Source organism: Cervus elaphus, chromosome 13 (genome assembly GCF_910594005.1).
Source record: "Cervus elaphus chromosome 13, mCerEla1.1, whole genome shotgun sequence".
NCBI classification, from domain to species: Eukaryota; Metazoa; Chordata; class Mammalia; order Artiodactyla; family Cervidae; genus Cervus; species Cervus elaphus.
In genome coordinates, this window is record NC_057827.1 from 59,247,304 (window position 1) to 59,260,622 (window position 13,319).

At 50.6% G+C, this 13,319-nt stretch overlaps 1 protein-coding gene across 3 annotated transcripts in view; it reads left to right on the forward strand.

Moving 5' to 3' along the window:
• Positions 1-13,319, forward strand: part of SLC24A4 (solute carrier family 24 member 4) — a 184,866-nt gene that overhangs the window by 138,907 nt on the left and 32,640 nt on the right. For all 3 annotated transcript variants that reach the window (XR_006344497.1, XM_043922424.1, XM_043922425.1), the window contains exons 11-12: positions 2,099-2,268; positions 5,718-5,922. Coding sequence is in view for 2 of the 3 variants with exons in the window: in XM_043922424.1 (XP_043778359.1) it covers positions 2,099-2,268; positions 5,718-5,922 (375 nt within the window). In the remaining variant the exon portion in view is untranslated. The remainder of the gene's footprint in view (positions 1-2,098; positions 2,269-5,717; positions 5,923-13,319) is intronic.

A 13,319-nucleotide genomic window follows, 5' to 3' on the forward strand; every position in this document is an offset into this window, starting at 1 on the left:
TTTTTATACCACATTTCAATTCTGCTCAAGAAAGCAGAGCACAATACACCAAGAAAAGTGTCCAGGATGGAGGTAGGCAGGCACCCCATTTCCTGTCATGGCTGGGGGGTCTGGCCTCTCCTTTCTGGCTGTCAGGGGGCCTTGCACATGACCCGATAGCCAGGACCATTTTGACCACCAGCTGGGCTCACTGTAGGACCTTTCCGAGCTTCCCTGGCCCTGGATACAACTCTGTCTTGGAACGGGGAGGGAGCGGGTGATACCTGGCCTTAGATTGAACTTCTGGGGCAACATGGTGACATTGGCTGGGTTACCTTCTAAGCAGGTGGTGGGTGGTGCCAGGATGAGATGCCCAAGAAGCCAAGTATCATGGTCTTTGCCTCCTCCTAAGCCCAATTGTTCCCCAAGGCGATGCCTGTGACAGGGCTGGCTTTGCCTATGGAGTGTGTGGATGTATTCCTGGTTTCCCCTCCCTTGGAGGTGGGGGCTCCAGAGGACGGGGGTGTCAACTAAAAAAGATGCACAGGCACCAATTTGTAGTTGACAGAGAGATTCCAGTTTTCCTGCTGCAGGGCGGGACCTCGGGCATGAAGGTTCCTGCTCCTCAGGGTAGAACCGAGCTGTGGAGTTCAGCCAGGAGAGGGGCCGTCCCCAAGGCCAGAGGTCCCGAGCATTGAAGTCCCCCTACTAACACCCTCCTTCACATAACCCCCGGCATCTTGGCCACCATCAAGAATGCTGCCCCAGACTCCTGGCGTCCACCGCACGCTAATCATCTCTGCAATCTCTGTTGGCCTTTGTCTCCTTAACACTTCTCTTCTAAATTGTAAGTAATCTGCTTTGACCCAAGCAATAACACATGCATTTAAGAAACAGAACCCACGACTCCAATGCACACCTCATTGGCGGTTAATATTTGCCTCCCACAAATGCATGGTCCTCCCGGCTTTGGTTCTAACCACATGCCTCCTGTCTGCTGAGCCTTGCTGCCTGTTGGGTGAGGGGGTGTGTGTCTAGTGTACATTTGTTTGTGTTTGTGCTATTAACTCTCATGCAGGTTTGCTCTGACTGCTCCTAGTTACCCTGGTATCCAGGAAGGACACTCCTCTGGAGCTGGTGACCAGTGGAGAGGGACAGGCATACCTGCTTTGGCAGCCCCTCGGAGGGGAAAGTCTCCCCTGCTTCTGTGTGCTGTGTTCAGGAGTGTTTCTATTTCTGGACCCTCCTGGGCTCTGGAGTTAACTGTCAAGCCCCCCAGGGACTCCAGCCTAGAGCATGTTCCTGAAGGTGGCGGGGAAGGTCCAGGGACCAAGGAGATTTGGTCTTCAGCCTCATGAGTGGAAGCAAAGGGTCAGAGAGAGTGGCCTCCCTGCTGGAGGGTGCTGGTTTCACTGGAGACACTGGTCTTGGCCAGCAGCTCATTGTGCACCCCTCACAAGCAGGCTCCTCTCCTCGGTCTCAGTTGCCTCGTCAGGGCCTGTGAGCCAGATCTTTGACCTCGCTGCCTACCGCCTCATGGAGAACAAATTTGGAAGCATACTGTGTTCAAGGTGGAGATTGTTCCTCTAAAACAGAGCAGGTAGCTTCACAGGAAGCTTAGAACCAGTGCTCTCTGTTACCTCCCAGCATTTTCCATTTAGGGGACCGTTGTCTGTTTGTTAAGTTTTGTGTGAGCCTCTGTAAATGGTGGGGAAGAAAGGTCCCCCTCAGAGTCATTGGTGAGAGGTGGCAGGGATCCAGTGCACTTTGTAAGTGGGCTGCCCCATGAGGCTTAGGTGAGTAACTGAAAGACCCTTGCATTTAGCCAAGACTGGGCCCTGAAGAGAGGGTCATCAGTCAGCAGAGGGACTAGCCCTGAAGATGTGCGAGTGATCCTGTAAAAGAGGGACCCGGGGATCTGTTCAATACTTGTGGGTGGTTCAGACCCAGGTGGTTTGCTCTACTAATGGGAGGATCTGCAGCCAGGCTCCCATGTGGCTACCAGCTGCTGAGACCACAGCTCAAGAAGTCTGCACCTTGGGGGGATGTCAGTCACCCAAGCCCTGGGGTTTTGCCCTGGGGGTTCTCAGCCCTAATCATGGCTTTGTGCTCGATATAGTGAAGGAGGAGCCACAGTACAACAAAAACCCAGTGGTGATGGTGGACGAGGTCATGAGCTCCAGCCCTCCCAAGTTCACCTTCCCAGAGGCAGGCTTGCGCGTCATGATCACCAATAAATTTGGGCCCAGGACTCGTCTGCGGATGGCCAGCAGGATCATAATTAATGAGGTAAGTTTCCTTCAAGGCCCATGAGACCACACGAGCCCAAGGCCTTGGATGGGTTCCAGCACTGCAGGAAGCCCTGGTTTGTCAGGACACTTGCTGGCGTTGGGCCCGAAGTGTCCTCTGCCAGGCTGGTGTTTATCACAGCACCTGTTGAAGCAAGGAAGCCCAGACAGCACCCACAGGCAGCAAATGATCCTATCGGGAAGGAGTTTAAGGCAGATAGCAATAGAATACCATGTCTGCCACGTTCCATTAGGTATTTTGTCAAGTACTAGAGAAAGACTAATTGGAGAAAGACTGGTCTGAAGTACAGATTTTTTTTTTTTTAATGTTACTCAAGGCTAAAAAAAAAAGAATGCACACCTATTCTCTCTGTTTAGAGCAACTCTAGAAGAAAACTGAAAAACTATAGAAGCCTTCTGGTTTGTCTCTCTCAGCATGTGGATCCATCACCTCCTTTGTTATAACAAGAAAGTGAAGTGAAAGTGAAAGTCACTCAGTCATGTCCAACTCTTTGCAACCCCATGGACTATATAGTTCATGGAATTCTCTAGGCCAGAATACCGGAGTGGGTAGCTGCTCCCTTCTCCAGGGGATCTCCCCAACCCAGGGATTGAACCCAGGGCTCCCACATTGCAGGCAGATTCCTTACCAGCTGAGACACCAGGGAAGCCGAAGAATACTGGAGTGGGTAGCCTATCCCTTCTCCAGTGGATCTTCGCAACCCAGGACTCGAACCAGGCTCTCCTGCATTGCAGGTGGATTCTTTACCAGCTGAGCTACCAGTGTTATAACTTGTCTTTTTTAATGCAACCTCAAGATAGCTGCAGATTTTCTTTTTCCAAGGATAATTCTCTCTTGAGTCCTATAAAGCTAGAGTCATGATCCCCTTCCCATTGCTACCGTTCATTCTCCTACTGAGTCACGCCCCACCTCCTTACAATTCTGTCCTTGCACAGCTGTTGCTGAGTCCAAACTTAGTCTGTCACCACAGGACAGGCCAATTAACTGAGAGATTAGGTGTTGAAGCAATGACTAGGACATTATTTGGAAAGCGACTGATTGAGAAGATGGCAGACTAATGTCTCAATAGGACAGAGGTGGGGAGGGGGGTAGTTGAGTAAATGAAGACCTTTATCTTGCAGAAATCTTCTGGAATGGCCAACCTGGGAGAAGAGGGGTGATGTGTTAATCAGAGGGGCAGGCTCCCCTGAGGCAGGCCTTTAGGGAGGGAATGTGTTCATCTCTTCCGGAAGAGGGTCAGGGTTCCCTGAAAAGTATTAGTCATTCAGTCGTGTCCAACTCTTTGCAACCTCATGGATTGTAGCCTGCCAGACTCCTCTGCCCATGGAATTCTCCAGGCAAGAATACTGGAGCTGGTGGCCAGTCCCTTCTCCAGGCGTGATCTTCCTGGCCCAGGGTTCCCTGAAGCAGGTTATTATGTTTGATTATAATAACAAAAGGTGGCACTAGAGGTATAGAACCCACCTGCTAATACTGGAGACAAAAGAAACTCTGCTTGGAAGATCCCCTTGGGTGGGAGGCATGGCAATCCTCCCCAGTATTCTTGCCTACAGAATCCCATGGACTGAGGAACCTGGTGGGCTGCAGGTGAAAAATGTAATTTTTCAAAGGTTAAAGTCAAACAGATCCATCATGGATTCAGAATTGGTTCTTCCCTGCAACACAGCTATTTGCAGGGTTTTTTGTGTGTTTTGTTTTATTTTGACTGTAAGGAAGACCTTTCATTTACCCCTTCTTGGGTAGTAAAATATTATGCCTGGGCGTGCATCTCAGATGCAGGTCACTTTTCTCTTTTGGGGGCTAAATGTTGTGGACATGTTTGTAGGAAAAAAAGTTTTAGATTTCCACCCAATCCTAGACTTCATGATTTAGGAGTCCCTGCCTAAAACCAACATGAAGCCAGTTAATGGTCAATTCCTCTTTCTTTTGGAAAAATAACATGTTTCCATTTTAAGTAATAATGACTTTTTTGCCTATCTTTTTGCTTCCAGTAACCACAAGGATAAGTGTTAGGCACACAGTTATGGAGTGTTGCCTTGGGGGCCTGCGTACTGACTCTTGGTTTCCTGCTGATGTAACTGCGAAGGAGCTTTGTGTCCATGTGTGATGATTATTACCCACAGGGCTTTAATCCTAAAGCATAAATATTTTTAATGAGAGCCAGATAAAGATGAGCTGTGCAAAGGCAAACATTTTCAGAAACATGGAAACCTGTTAATTTCTTGGTATGTGGTTTCTGCCCTTCTCCAGTTTAGTAGAAACCCACTGACTTGGCTTCTGCTTGGGTGGAAAGAAGGCAAACTTGGTCAACAGCTATAAGGAAATAGGGGAGGGAAGAGGTTTGATTGGTTCAGAGGACACCCATTACACATAGCGAAAGATTTGGACAGCAGAAGCCTTTCAGATGGCTACTAACCCTGTAAAATGCTCAAATTAAAAGGGAAATGCAAATTAAAACCACAATTAGATTCCACCACACATCCACCAGAATAACTAAAATGGGAAAAATTGACAATATCAAGCATGGACAAGGATGGGAAGCAACTGAAATTATAATCTGTTTCTGATACAAGTGTGAAATGGTTCACCTTGCACCTACCTTATGATCTCACAATCCCACTTCTAGATAAATACCCCAGAGAAATGAGTTCATGTGTCCACAAAAAGGCATGGTCATGGCATTCTTCCTGATAACCAAAAAGAGGAAATAACCCAAATGCCCATCAAGTGGCAAAGGACATACTGTGTGTTATTCACACAGTGGAGTACTATAAACCCCCGGAAAATAACGAACTACTGATTCATGCAACAAGGTGGATGAACCTCACAGATATTAGGTTGAGTGAGAGAAGCCAAATATAAAATAATATGTCCTCTCTGAATCCATTCATAGGAAATTCAAGTTCAGGAAAAACTTAATTGATGTGTATAAAAGTCAGAATGGGGTTACCTTAATTACTTCTGGAGAGAGGGGACCCTTAGCGAGTTGTCTGAGAGGCTGGAAATGTTCTACATCTTAATATGAACCATCACTGGACCATCGTACACAATGTAAATGCAATTTTTGCATGATATACCTGAAATAAGATTTTTTAACTATGCAAATCCTCTCCTGTGAATGTCTTCTGGTGGTTTATGACCATCCACTGGGAAAGTCAGAATGTGCTTTTATCCAGTGTCATGGGCTAGTCTGTCAGGTTGACACTAAGAAACCCTGGGCTCTGACCAGTACCTTCGCTGATACTGGTCCGAGTGGAAATGAGCAAACTTAACTGGATTCTAAGGTCCTGGAGCCATGTCTCAGGCAAACCCGAAGCTGGGGGTGTTGTTCTAGAAACCCTTAAGGGCCACCTGCCTGTGAGGAACCAAGCAGCAGGGTGCAGCTTTGTCACATGCCTGGGTGTCTGTCTTGCCTACTGTCCACACAGAGGCAGAGGCTGATCAACTCAGCCAACGGCGTGAGCAGCAAGCCGCTTCAGAACGGGAGACACGAGAGCATCGAGAACGGGAATGTGCCCGTGGAAAACCTGGAAGAGCCACAGCGGGACCAGGAGCCCCCGCCGCAGCCCCCGCCGCCTCCCCAGGAGCCAGAGCCCGTGGAGGCCGCTTTTCTGTCCCCCTTCTCCATGCCTGGTGAGTCCTGGGGGCCAGGGCTCTCAGGCCACACTGCTGGGGGCTCCGAGGGTCCAAGTCCGGGTCTTCAGGATGGAGAGCTGGACCCAGGAGGGCGGGGGAGGCTGGTGTGAGGGTCCGACGTTAAGTCATTCAATGAACACCTCCTCGGTGCTGAACTGTGGGTTAGAGCCGCCATAGGAGGCAGGCACTGCCCAGGGCTGGGGAGCCTGGGGTGCCAGACAGCTGGCCAAGTGGAGGCCTGGGAAGTGTCCCAGTAACCCCTCGTAAATGCACACAAGTGCCCAGGGCAGCAGGGCTTTCTCATGCAGTAAGAAAAAGCAAGCACATACGTTATTTTTATGGACATGCTCAGACTCTCCAGCCCTTCCAGCGTGGGCAGGCCATTTTGCCCATGTGTTGCATGGTTGCTGGGGCAGGATATGCTAAAGCCACACATGATCTTTAGACAGTTACACCTTATGTGTTTGGTGATAACTCCTACCTATAAATAAGTTAGAGCAGATGTGGCTCTGCCCCAGGCCTAAGTGTCCTCCCATCTCATTGGATGGGCCGTGTCATCTGATTGCCAGCTCCTCGCTGACCTCACCTGTGCTCCGGCCACACTGGCCTCCTCACTGTCCTCAGAAAGCAGCAGGTATGCTCCTGCCCAGGACCTTTGCACTTGCCCTTTGCTGAAATGTGCTTTGCTCTGCTACCTGTATCACTCACTTCCTTACCTTCCTCGGGTCTCTGCTTAAATGTCACCTTCTTGGTGTGGCCTTCTCTGACCACCCTAATTTAAGTACTTTGAATATTTTTTTTATCTTGTGTGTCTCCCCAGCCAAAATATCAGCTCCGTGCCAGCAAGTATCTTTGTCCATTTCATTCACTGTTGTATCCCCAATGCCCAAGCCTGACACATAGTAGGTGCTTTGTAGATGTCCATCAAGTGAATGATTTCAGGAATTTGTGTGTGAGAGCATCCCCAGACACACCCAATCTGTCTTCATCTTTAGCCAAACTCCTCTGCAGTCCATGATGGGAAATGAAGGCCTGAACTCTTTGGCCCCATCTCGGAGGTTTTTTCTTGGCGTCCTGCCATCCTGAGAGGGAGCAGAATTCCAAGATTTTCAAGTCCAAAACTTGACGTTTTTCCAAAAAGATTCCTGTGTTTAACAACAGGCTCACAGATGGCAACTGATTTGGGAAATGCCTTGGGGTGGGGAGAGGAGAGGAGAAGCAGTATGGTCCCGAGGAGGAAGATGCAGACATGGTCCAGGAAACAGCCTACCTTGCTGGGGGTTCAGATTGAGAAGAAGCTACCCGTCGGGGGTTCTGTTCTCCAGCCCCAGGAGGTGGATGGAATCCCCGTCTTACAGATGTGGGGCCTGACGGGGTCGTCACCACCACCCGCTACTGCCACTTCATCTGGATGCTGTTCCTGACCCCACTTATTGTCCAGGGCTCTGCAGGAAACCAGGGAAGGGACCTGCCCTTTGGGGCAGCTGTCGTTCTGTAAAGGGAGGCAGCCTCATGTTAAGGGCAACTCATCTTTCCGTTTCCTTAAAGCTTTGAGTTTGGCAGGACTGCACTGGGTGGTCCCCGGGGCCTCTCGTCCTGGTGCCAGAATCTGATGCCTCTTAGAGAAGTGGCTTGTGGGAAACTGGGTCCAGCTCCCTGCAGGGACTCTGGGCAGGTCACCTCCTGAGGTGAGGAGCTCAGAATGCTGTTCTCTTCAGGGCTGGGACCAGATCGCTCCCAGGTTCTCTGCACCCACGAACCCGTTCCCAGGGAGCTCCGCCTTTCCTGGCGAGTGGGAACTTCCTGTTGAAGTTGGTTCCACATTCCTCTGCAAGCCAGAGGCTCCGGGACATTCCCCTGGGCTGGCCCTCAGCAGAGCTTCCGCCCAGGGCTCGCCTCTGGAATGGGCCGGGGCTTCCTGTGTCCCTGCGGAAGCTCCCTTTGTGTCCCTGCGGAAGTGTTTCCAGGTGGCGCCCTGAGAAACCGCAGGTACTTCCTCTCCATCTCCTCTAACTTCAATGTGAGAAGCGGGGGCGAGGGAACGGGGTTGTGTGGCTGCTGCCTGTTTAGGTGTGTCCAGTGGCCAGGGGAAATTGAGGCCAGTGTGGACAGGGGTTCACAGGAATGTGGAGCCAGGCAGCGTGACACAGCGCCTGTGAGAAATTCTGCATAGCCAGCTGCAGGTCCTCCGTCCACCCACTCATCCTCGTCATCTTTTCAGCTTGTCTCTTGTGGCTCAGTGGTAAAGACTCTGCCTGCAGTGCAAGAGACTTGCAGGAGACATGGGTTCGATCCCTAGGTTGGGAAGATCCCCTGGAGATGGAAATGGCAACCCACTCCAGTATTCTTGCCTGGGAAATCCCATGGACAAAGGAGCCTGGTGGGCAACAGTCCATGGGGTTGCAAGGAGTTGGACACGATTGAGCGACTAAACAACTGGTTGTGGCATCACAACCATCTGAGACCGTGGGGAGGCCCTGAGGGGCTTTAGGGGTGGGTGGAGCTAGTGTTCCCCTAAACTGGGGCCCAGGAAGGAAGCTGGGGCCAGGGGAGGGATAAGGGGTGGGGTGCTGGGAAGAGGGGAGGATATGTTCCACTCAGAACTTTCGTGGCTGCAGATATCAAGGAATGAGCCCAGGCTGTCTGATGTGCAGCTCTTCTGTGTGGTTGGGGACAGGCTGGGAGGCAGGCACTGGAGGCTAAAAGTCCTGGGTTGGAATCTTGGTTCTACTACTCACCAGCTCTGTGACTCTGGGCAAGCTGTTTCATCTCCTAAACTCCAGCTCCTCATCCACAAGATGGGATGAAGGCATCCTCTGTAAGCCGTACGTAGGTTGTTATTCACCCCTTCTGTGCACCGTGTGACACACGGGTGCTCAGTAAGTGTTCATTTGCATGACATGTCGTGTCCATCTCTTTGCGACCCTATGGATTATAGCCCACCAAGCTTCTCCGTCCATGGGATTCTCCAAGCAAGAATACTGGAGTGGGTTGTCATTTCCTACTGCAAGGGATTTTCCCAACCCAGAGATCAAACCTGTGTCCATTATGTCTGCTGCATTGGTAGGTAGGTTCTTTATCACTAGAGCCACCTGGGATGACAACATGCTTTAATCACATGGTTTCTGTTACACTCAGCTTCTCACGCTCTCTCCTTCTTGGACCATAAACGATGTTCTAGAAAGTTCACGGGAGTCAGAATCCCTGGAGGTCTGGCACCGTGGCCATTCCCAGAGTCAGGAAGAGGGAACTGGTATCTACTATGCTATCCACCTGTTCTGTGCCGGGCACTGGGCTTCAGGTACTTTGCAGACAAGGTGATTATTTCAGTCAGTAAATATTTGGGTACCAGACTCTTGTGGGCCTTGGTGATCCAGGCCTGTTTCTACAGGACACCCATGGATTCTGGGAGCTTCCAGGCATGTGGGTTAAATCTGAGCAGATGACCACACGATACATTTTATGTATCATCTCCTGCCCTCACCACACAGCTGAAGGGTGGGGGTGGTGGAAATGCCAGCCCGTGGCCCCTGGGCTCTGCCCACCCACATAATGCGTCACTGGACTTGTACACCAGTGCCCGAGGGCACGCAGCCGTAGCCTGGCTCCCGTGCCCACCCAGTCTGATGCTGGATTTACATCTACATGTGGTGCAGCTGTGCTCTTCCCACTTCAGGCCACGGAGGGTGGTAATTGGGCCTCCTGGGCCAGCTGTTGGCTGGGGGAGAGGAAAAGCAGAAGCAGCTCTTTCTCCCGTGGGAACTGTGGTCTGCAGTGCAGGCATTGCCCTGCAATGGCCAGCCAGTGACCCTGAGCCCCAGTCTGGCTGGGGAAAACCCTTAATACATGCTGTTTGTGGTTGATGTCCTGCCTGGGACATTCTCCTGCCCCATGGACCACACCCCTTGCCCTCCAACTGAACTCTTCCTGCTCCCGTAAGGGTAAGGAAATCATATCTTGTGTCCGGGATGCTGGCCCTCATGTCCACCATTATTATAAGTGGCCACATATACTGGGGACTTGCTGTGTGTCGGGCACTGAACGAAAAATAGGGAATTCTTACAGGGCTCTTCTGGGGCTTCTGTGTGCCATGTCCTTTTCTAAGAGTTTTACATGTATTCCCTCATTTAATCCTCATGACAGTACATAAGGTGGGGACGATGATCATCTCCAGTTTACGGAGAAGGAAACAGAAGCACAGAGAGCTAAGGTGACTTGCCCACAGTCACCCAGCTACTAAGTGGAAAACAAGGGTTTCCAACCTGGCCCAGACTAACCACTGTCTCTTTGTACTGTACATTTTCATTCCATCCTTGCAGCTATCTTGAGAATGAGGCATTACCATTACCCCCATTTTACAGAGAGGGAAACTGAGGCTCCAAGAGGCTATGGGACTTCCCGAGTCACACAACTATTATGTGGGTGAGCCTCCTGATCGACAAATGCCACCCCGGGCTGGTCCAGTCAGAAGCAGAAATCTAGACCCTTGGTGGTTCTTGAACCGTGTGTGTGTGTTCTTCACTCAGTCATGCCCGACCCTTTCTGACCCCATGGACTGTAGCCTACCAGGCTCCTCTGTCCATGGAATTTTCCAGTCAAGAATACTGGAGTAGATATTTCCTTCTCCAGGGGATCTTCCTAACCCAGGGGTCGAACCCAGGTCTCCTGCATTGCAGGCAGATTCTTTACCATTTGAGCCACCGGGAAAGCCCCTGAATGGTAACAGAAGGTGAAGTTTACTGAGCACTTCCTGTGGATCGGGCAGGGTGGTTCACACAGACACACTCATTCAGTCCTCAGGACAGCCCTGGAGGGTGGGTACTGTTACTATCCCCATTTCCCAGGTGAAGAAGCTGAGGCTCAGAGAGGTTTATTTGCCCACGACCACACAGGAAGAAGGGACAGCACCCCACACTGGCATTTTCACCCCAGACGTTCCTAAGGGACAGTACTGTGGCCAACCAGTGGATTCTTCTGCGTTCTTCCTGTGGAATCCTTAAGAAAATGCTTGTCTCTGTCCATGGTGTCTTCTAGCTGGTACATAGGTGCCAAGGAACTTGTCTGTGTTAAGAAACCATGTTAAATTGAGTTGAATTATAGGCCTTTGGGGACCTGGCACGCTCTCTTCAGTCCTCGGATGACACAGCTAAACGTTTTCTTCATCAGAAAACTCAGCACAAGCCATCTGAAGATTTCGGGAAGTTTCTAGGAGGTCTTCTCCCCACCCCACCCCCATCTTTCTCTGTCCTACAGGGAACTAGAGAGCCGTGCTGGCTGGGAGAGGAGGGGTCTGCTTAGTCTCTCTGAGTCCAGTACGGGTGACTGCAGAAATGGAGCTCTAGAAAACCCTGGGCCCAGCTGTTTCCTCTTAGCCACTGGGCATGGCTGAGAACACGGAGGAGAAGCTGCTGGTGCCATGGGCTCACGTACATGTGAAATTCCACACCCAATTTCTGTCTGCTCCAGGCCCCCAGAGGCACACAGCACTTCACAGTGAAAATGATTTGTTCTTGCCTGGGTCATGGGACCCGCCAGAGAAATCATACAGTCGGTAGACTGTCTCGTAAGTCAAGGTCAGGATTTCAAAGAAGTGGCCTTGTCAGTCACTGTGGAGCCCTGAGGTGTCAACTCACACCTAATTAGAACAAACACTGGCTGAGCACTGTAATTTCTTAATATAGCAGCTTTATTGAAGTGTAATTTACTTACCGTAATAGTCACACCTTTGAAGTACACAGTTGAGTGGTTTTTCTTCTACTCACAAAGTTGTGCAACCATTACCACAATCGGTTTTCTTTAGCACCCCCAAAGGAGCCCCCTACCTGCTAGCAATTATTCTTCGTCCTCCCCCCCATCTCCTGGCAACTGCTACTCTACTTTGTCTCTTTGGGTTTATCTATTCTGGATATTTTATATAAATGGAATCATTTAATAAGTGGCCTTTTGTGTCTGCCTTCTTTGTTGTTGTTGTTCGGCTGCTAAGTCATGTCTGACTCTTTGTGACCCCTTGGACCGCAGAATGCCAGTCTTCCCTGTCCTTCACTGTCTCCCAGAGTCTGCCTTCTTAGCATGATGTTTTCAAGTTTCATCCACATTGTGTCGGTCCTTCATTCCTTTTTCACGACTGAATAATATTCTATTGTATGGATGTACCACATCTCTCCATCATTGGGTGGACATTTGGATTATTTTCGCTTTCTGGTGATAAGTGGTTTATAAAAACAGCTGCCAAAGCATAATAGAGAAAGGGTTTTTTTTTTGGGGGGGGGTTGTTTTTAATCTAAATGAAAGCAATATTCCTCTGAATTCTCTGTGGTTAACAACAGATGATCTCTGAATGGTCTCTGAATACTCCGGTTAAAAGCGATCTGGGGGATTTTAGATCAGCCTTCTTGTATGCCAAAGCAGAAAACTGAGGGGCCGGGGCTTGCCCAGGGGTCAGTATTGACCAGATGGAGCCAGACATCTGGGCCCCCTGCCCTGGAATCTGCTCTGTGATCACCCCACAGCCAGACCAGCACAGCCCAAACTGGGAGGTGGGAGGTGAAGGGGCTCAGGACTTGTTGTGGGCTGGGCATGTGCTGGGGGCCTGGAGTGTCTATGGATGCTGGCAGCAGAAGCCCACATGAGCTTCCTTGAGATAAAAGGGGACCTTAGTTATCATAAGGATATAGGGGTGTGTTGTGGATCCCACAAACAGTTGAACTCACCCAGAGGCTGGACTCAGAACCTCCATGCGTGTTGAGGCTCTTCCTGGCTCTTGTCTTCCTTTCACGTGCCTGCCTGTCTCATTCTGCTCCTTGCCTGTAGACTGGCTTTTCTCAAATCCACTGTCAGTGCCCATGGCAGACCATGACCTCCCACTGACCCCAGACTGACTTTTGCTATTTCCTGCCTCCCTCACTTGGTGTTGCATCTGAATTCCAGAATCCTGAGAGGGAGAATGCCATCAGTCCAGATGGCAGGGGTCCACCCCTGGTCAGTAGCCATGCTGGCCAGCATGGCTTTGGTGGCCCCTGGAAGGGAGGGTTGTTTGGAGAGAAGAGATGCTGAGCACACACACCTGCACCCCTTGTGGGTCTGTGACAGGTGCCTCGGGCATTATCAGATGATGGATACTGATTGTTGATGTGGGAGAAATAGAAATTGATAGACCTAGTAGGTGGGTCCCTTACGCAGTGGTGGGAAGGACACTCCAGGCTGGGTATCAGCAATGACTCCCGCTGAACTGGCTGCCACCACCTCTCCCAGAATCAAGGAGGTGGGGGTCTGGGGAGTGCTGAAATATACAAGAACTCACTGTCAGAGTCACGACCCAGGGACCAGGAGGCCACTGCCACAGCTCTGCTGCCACCAGCAGCTGCCACCGGGCTGCTAGTCGGGCCTGAGAAGGC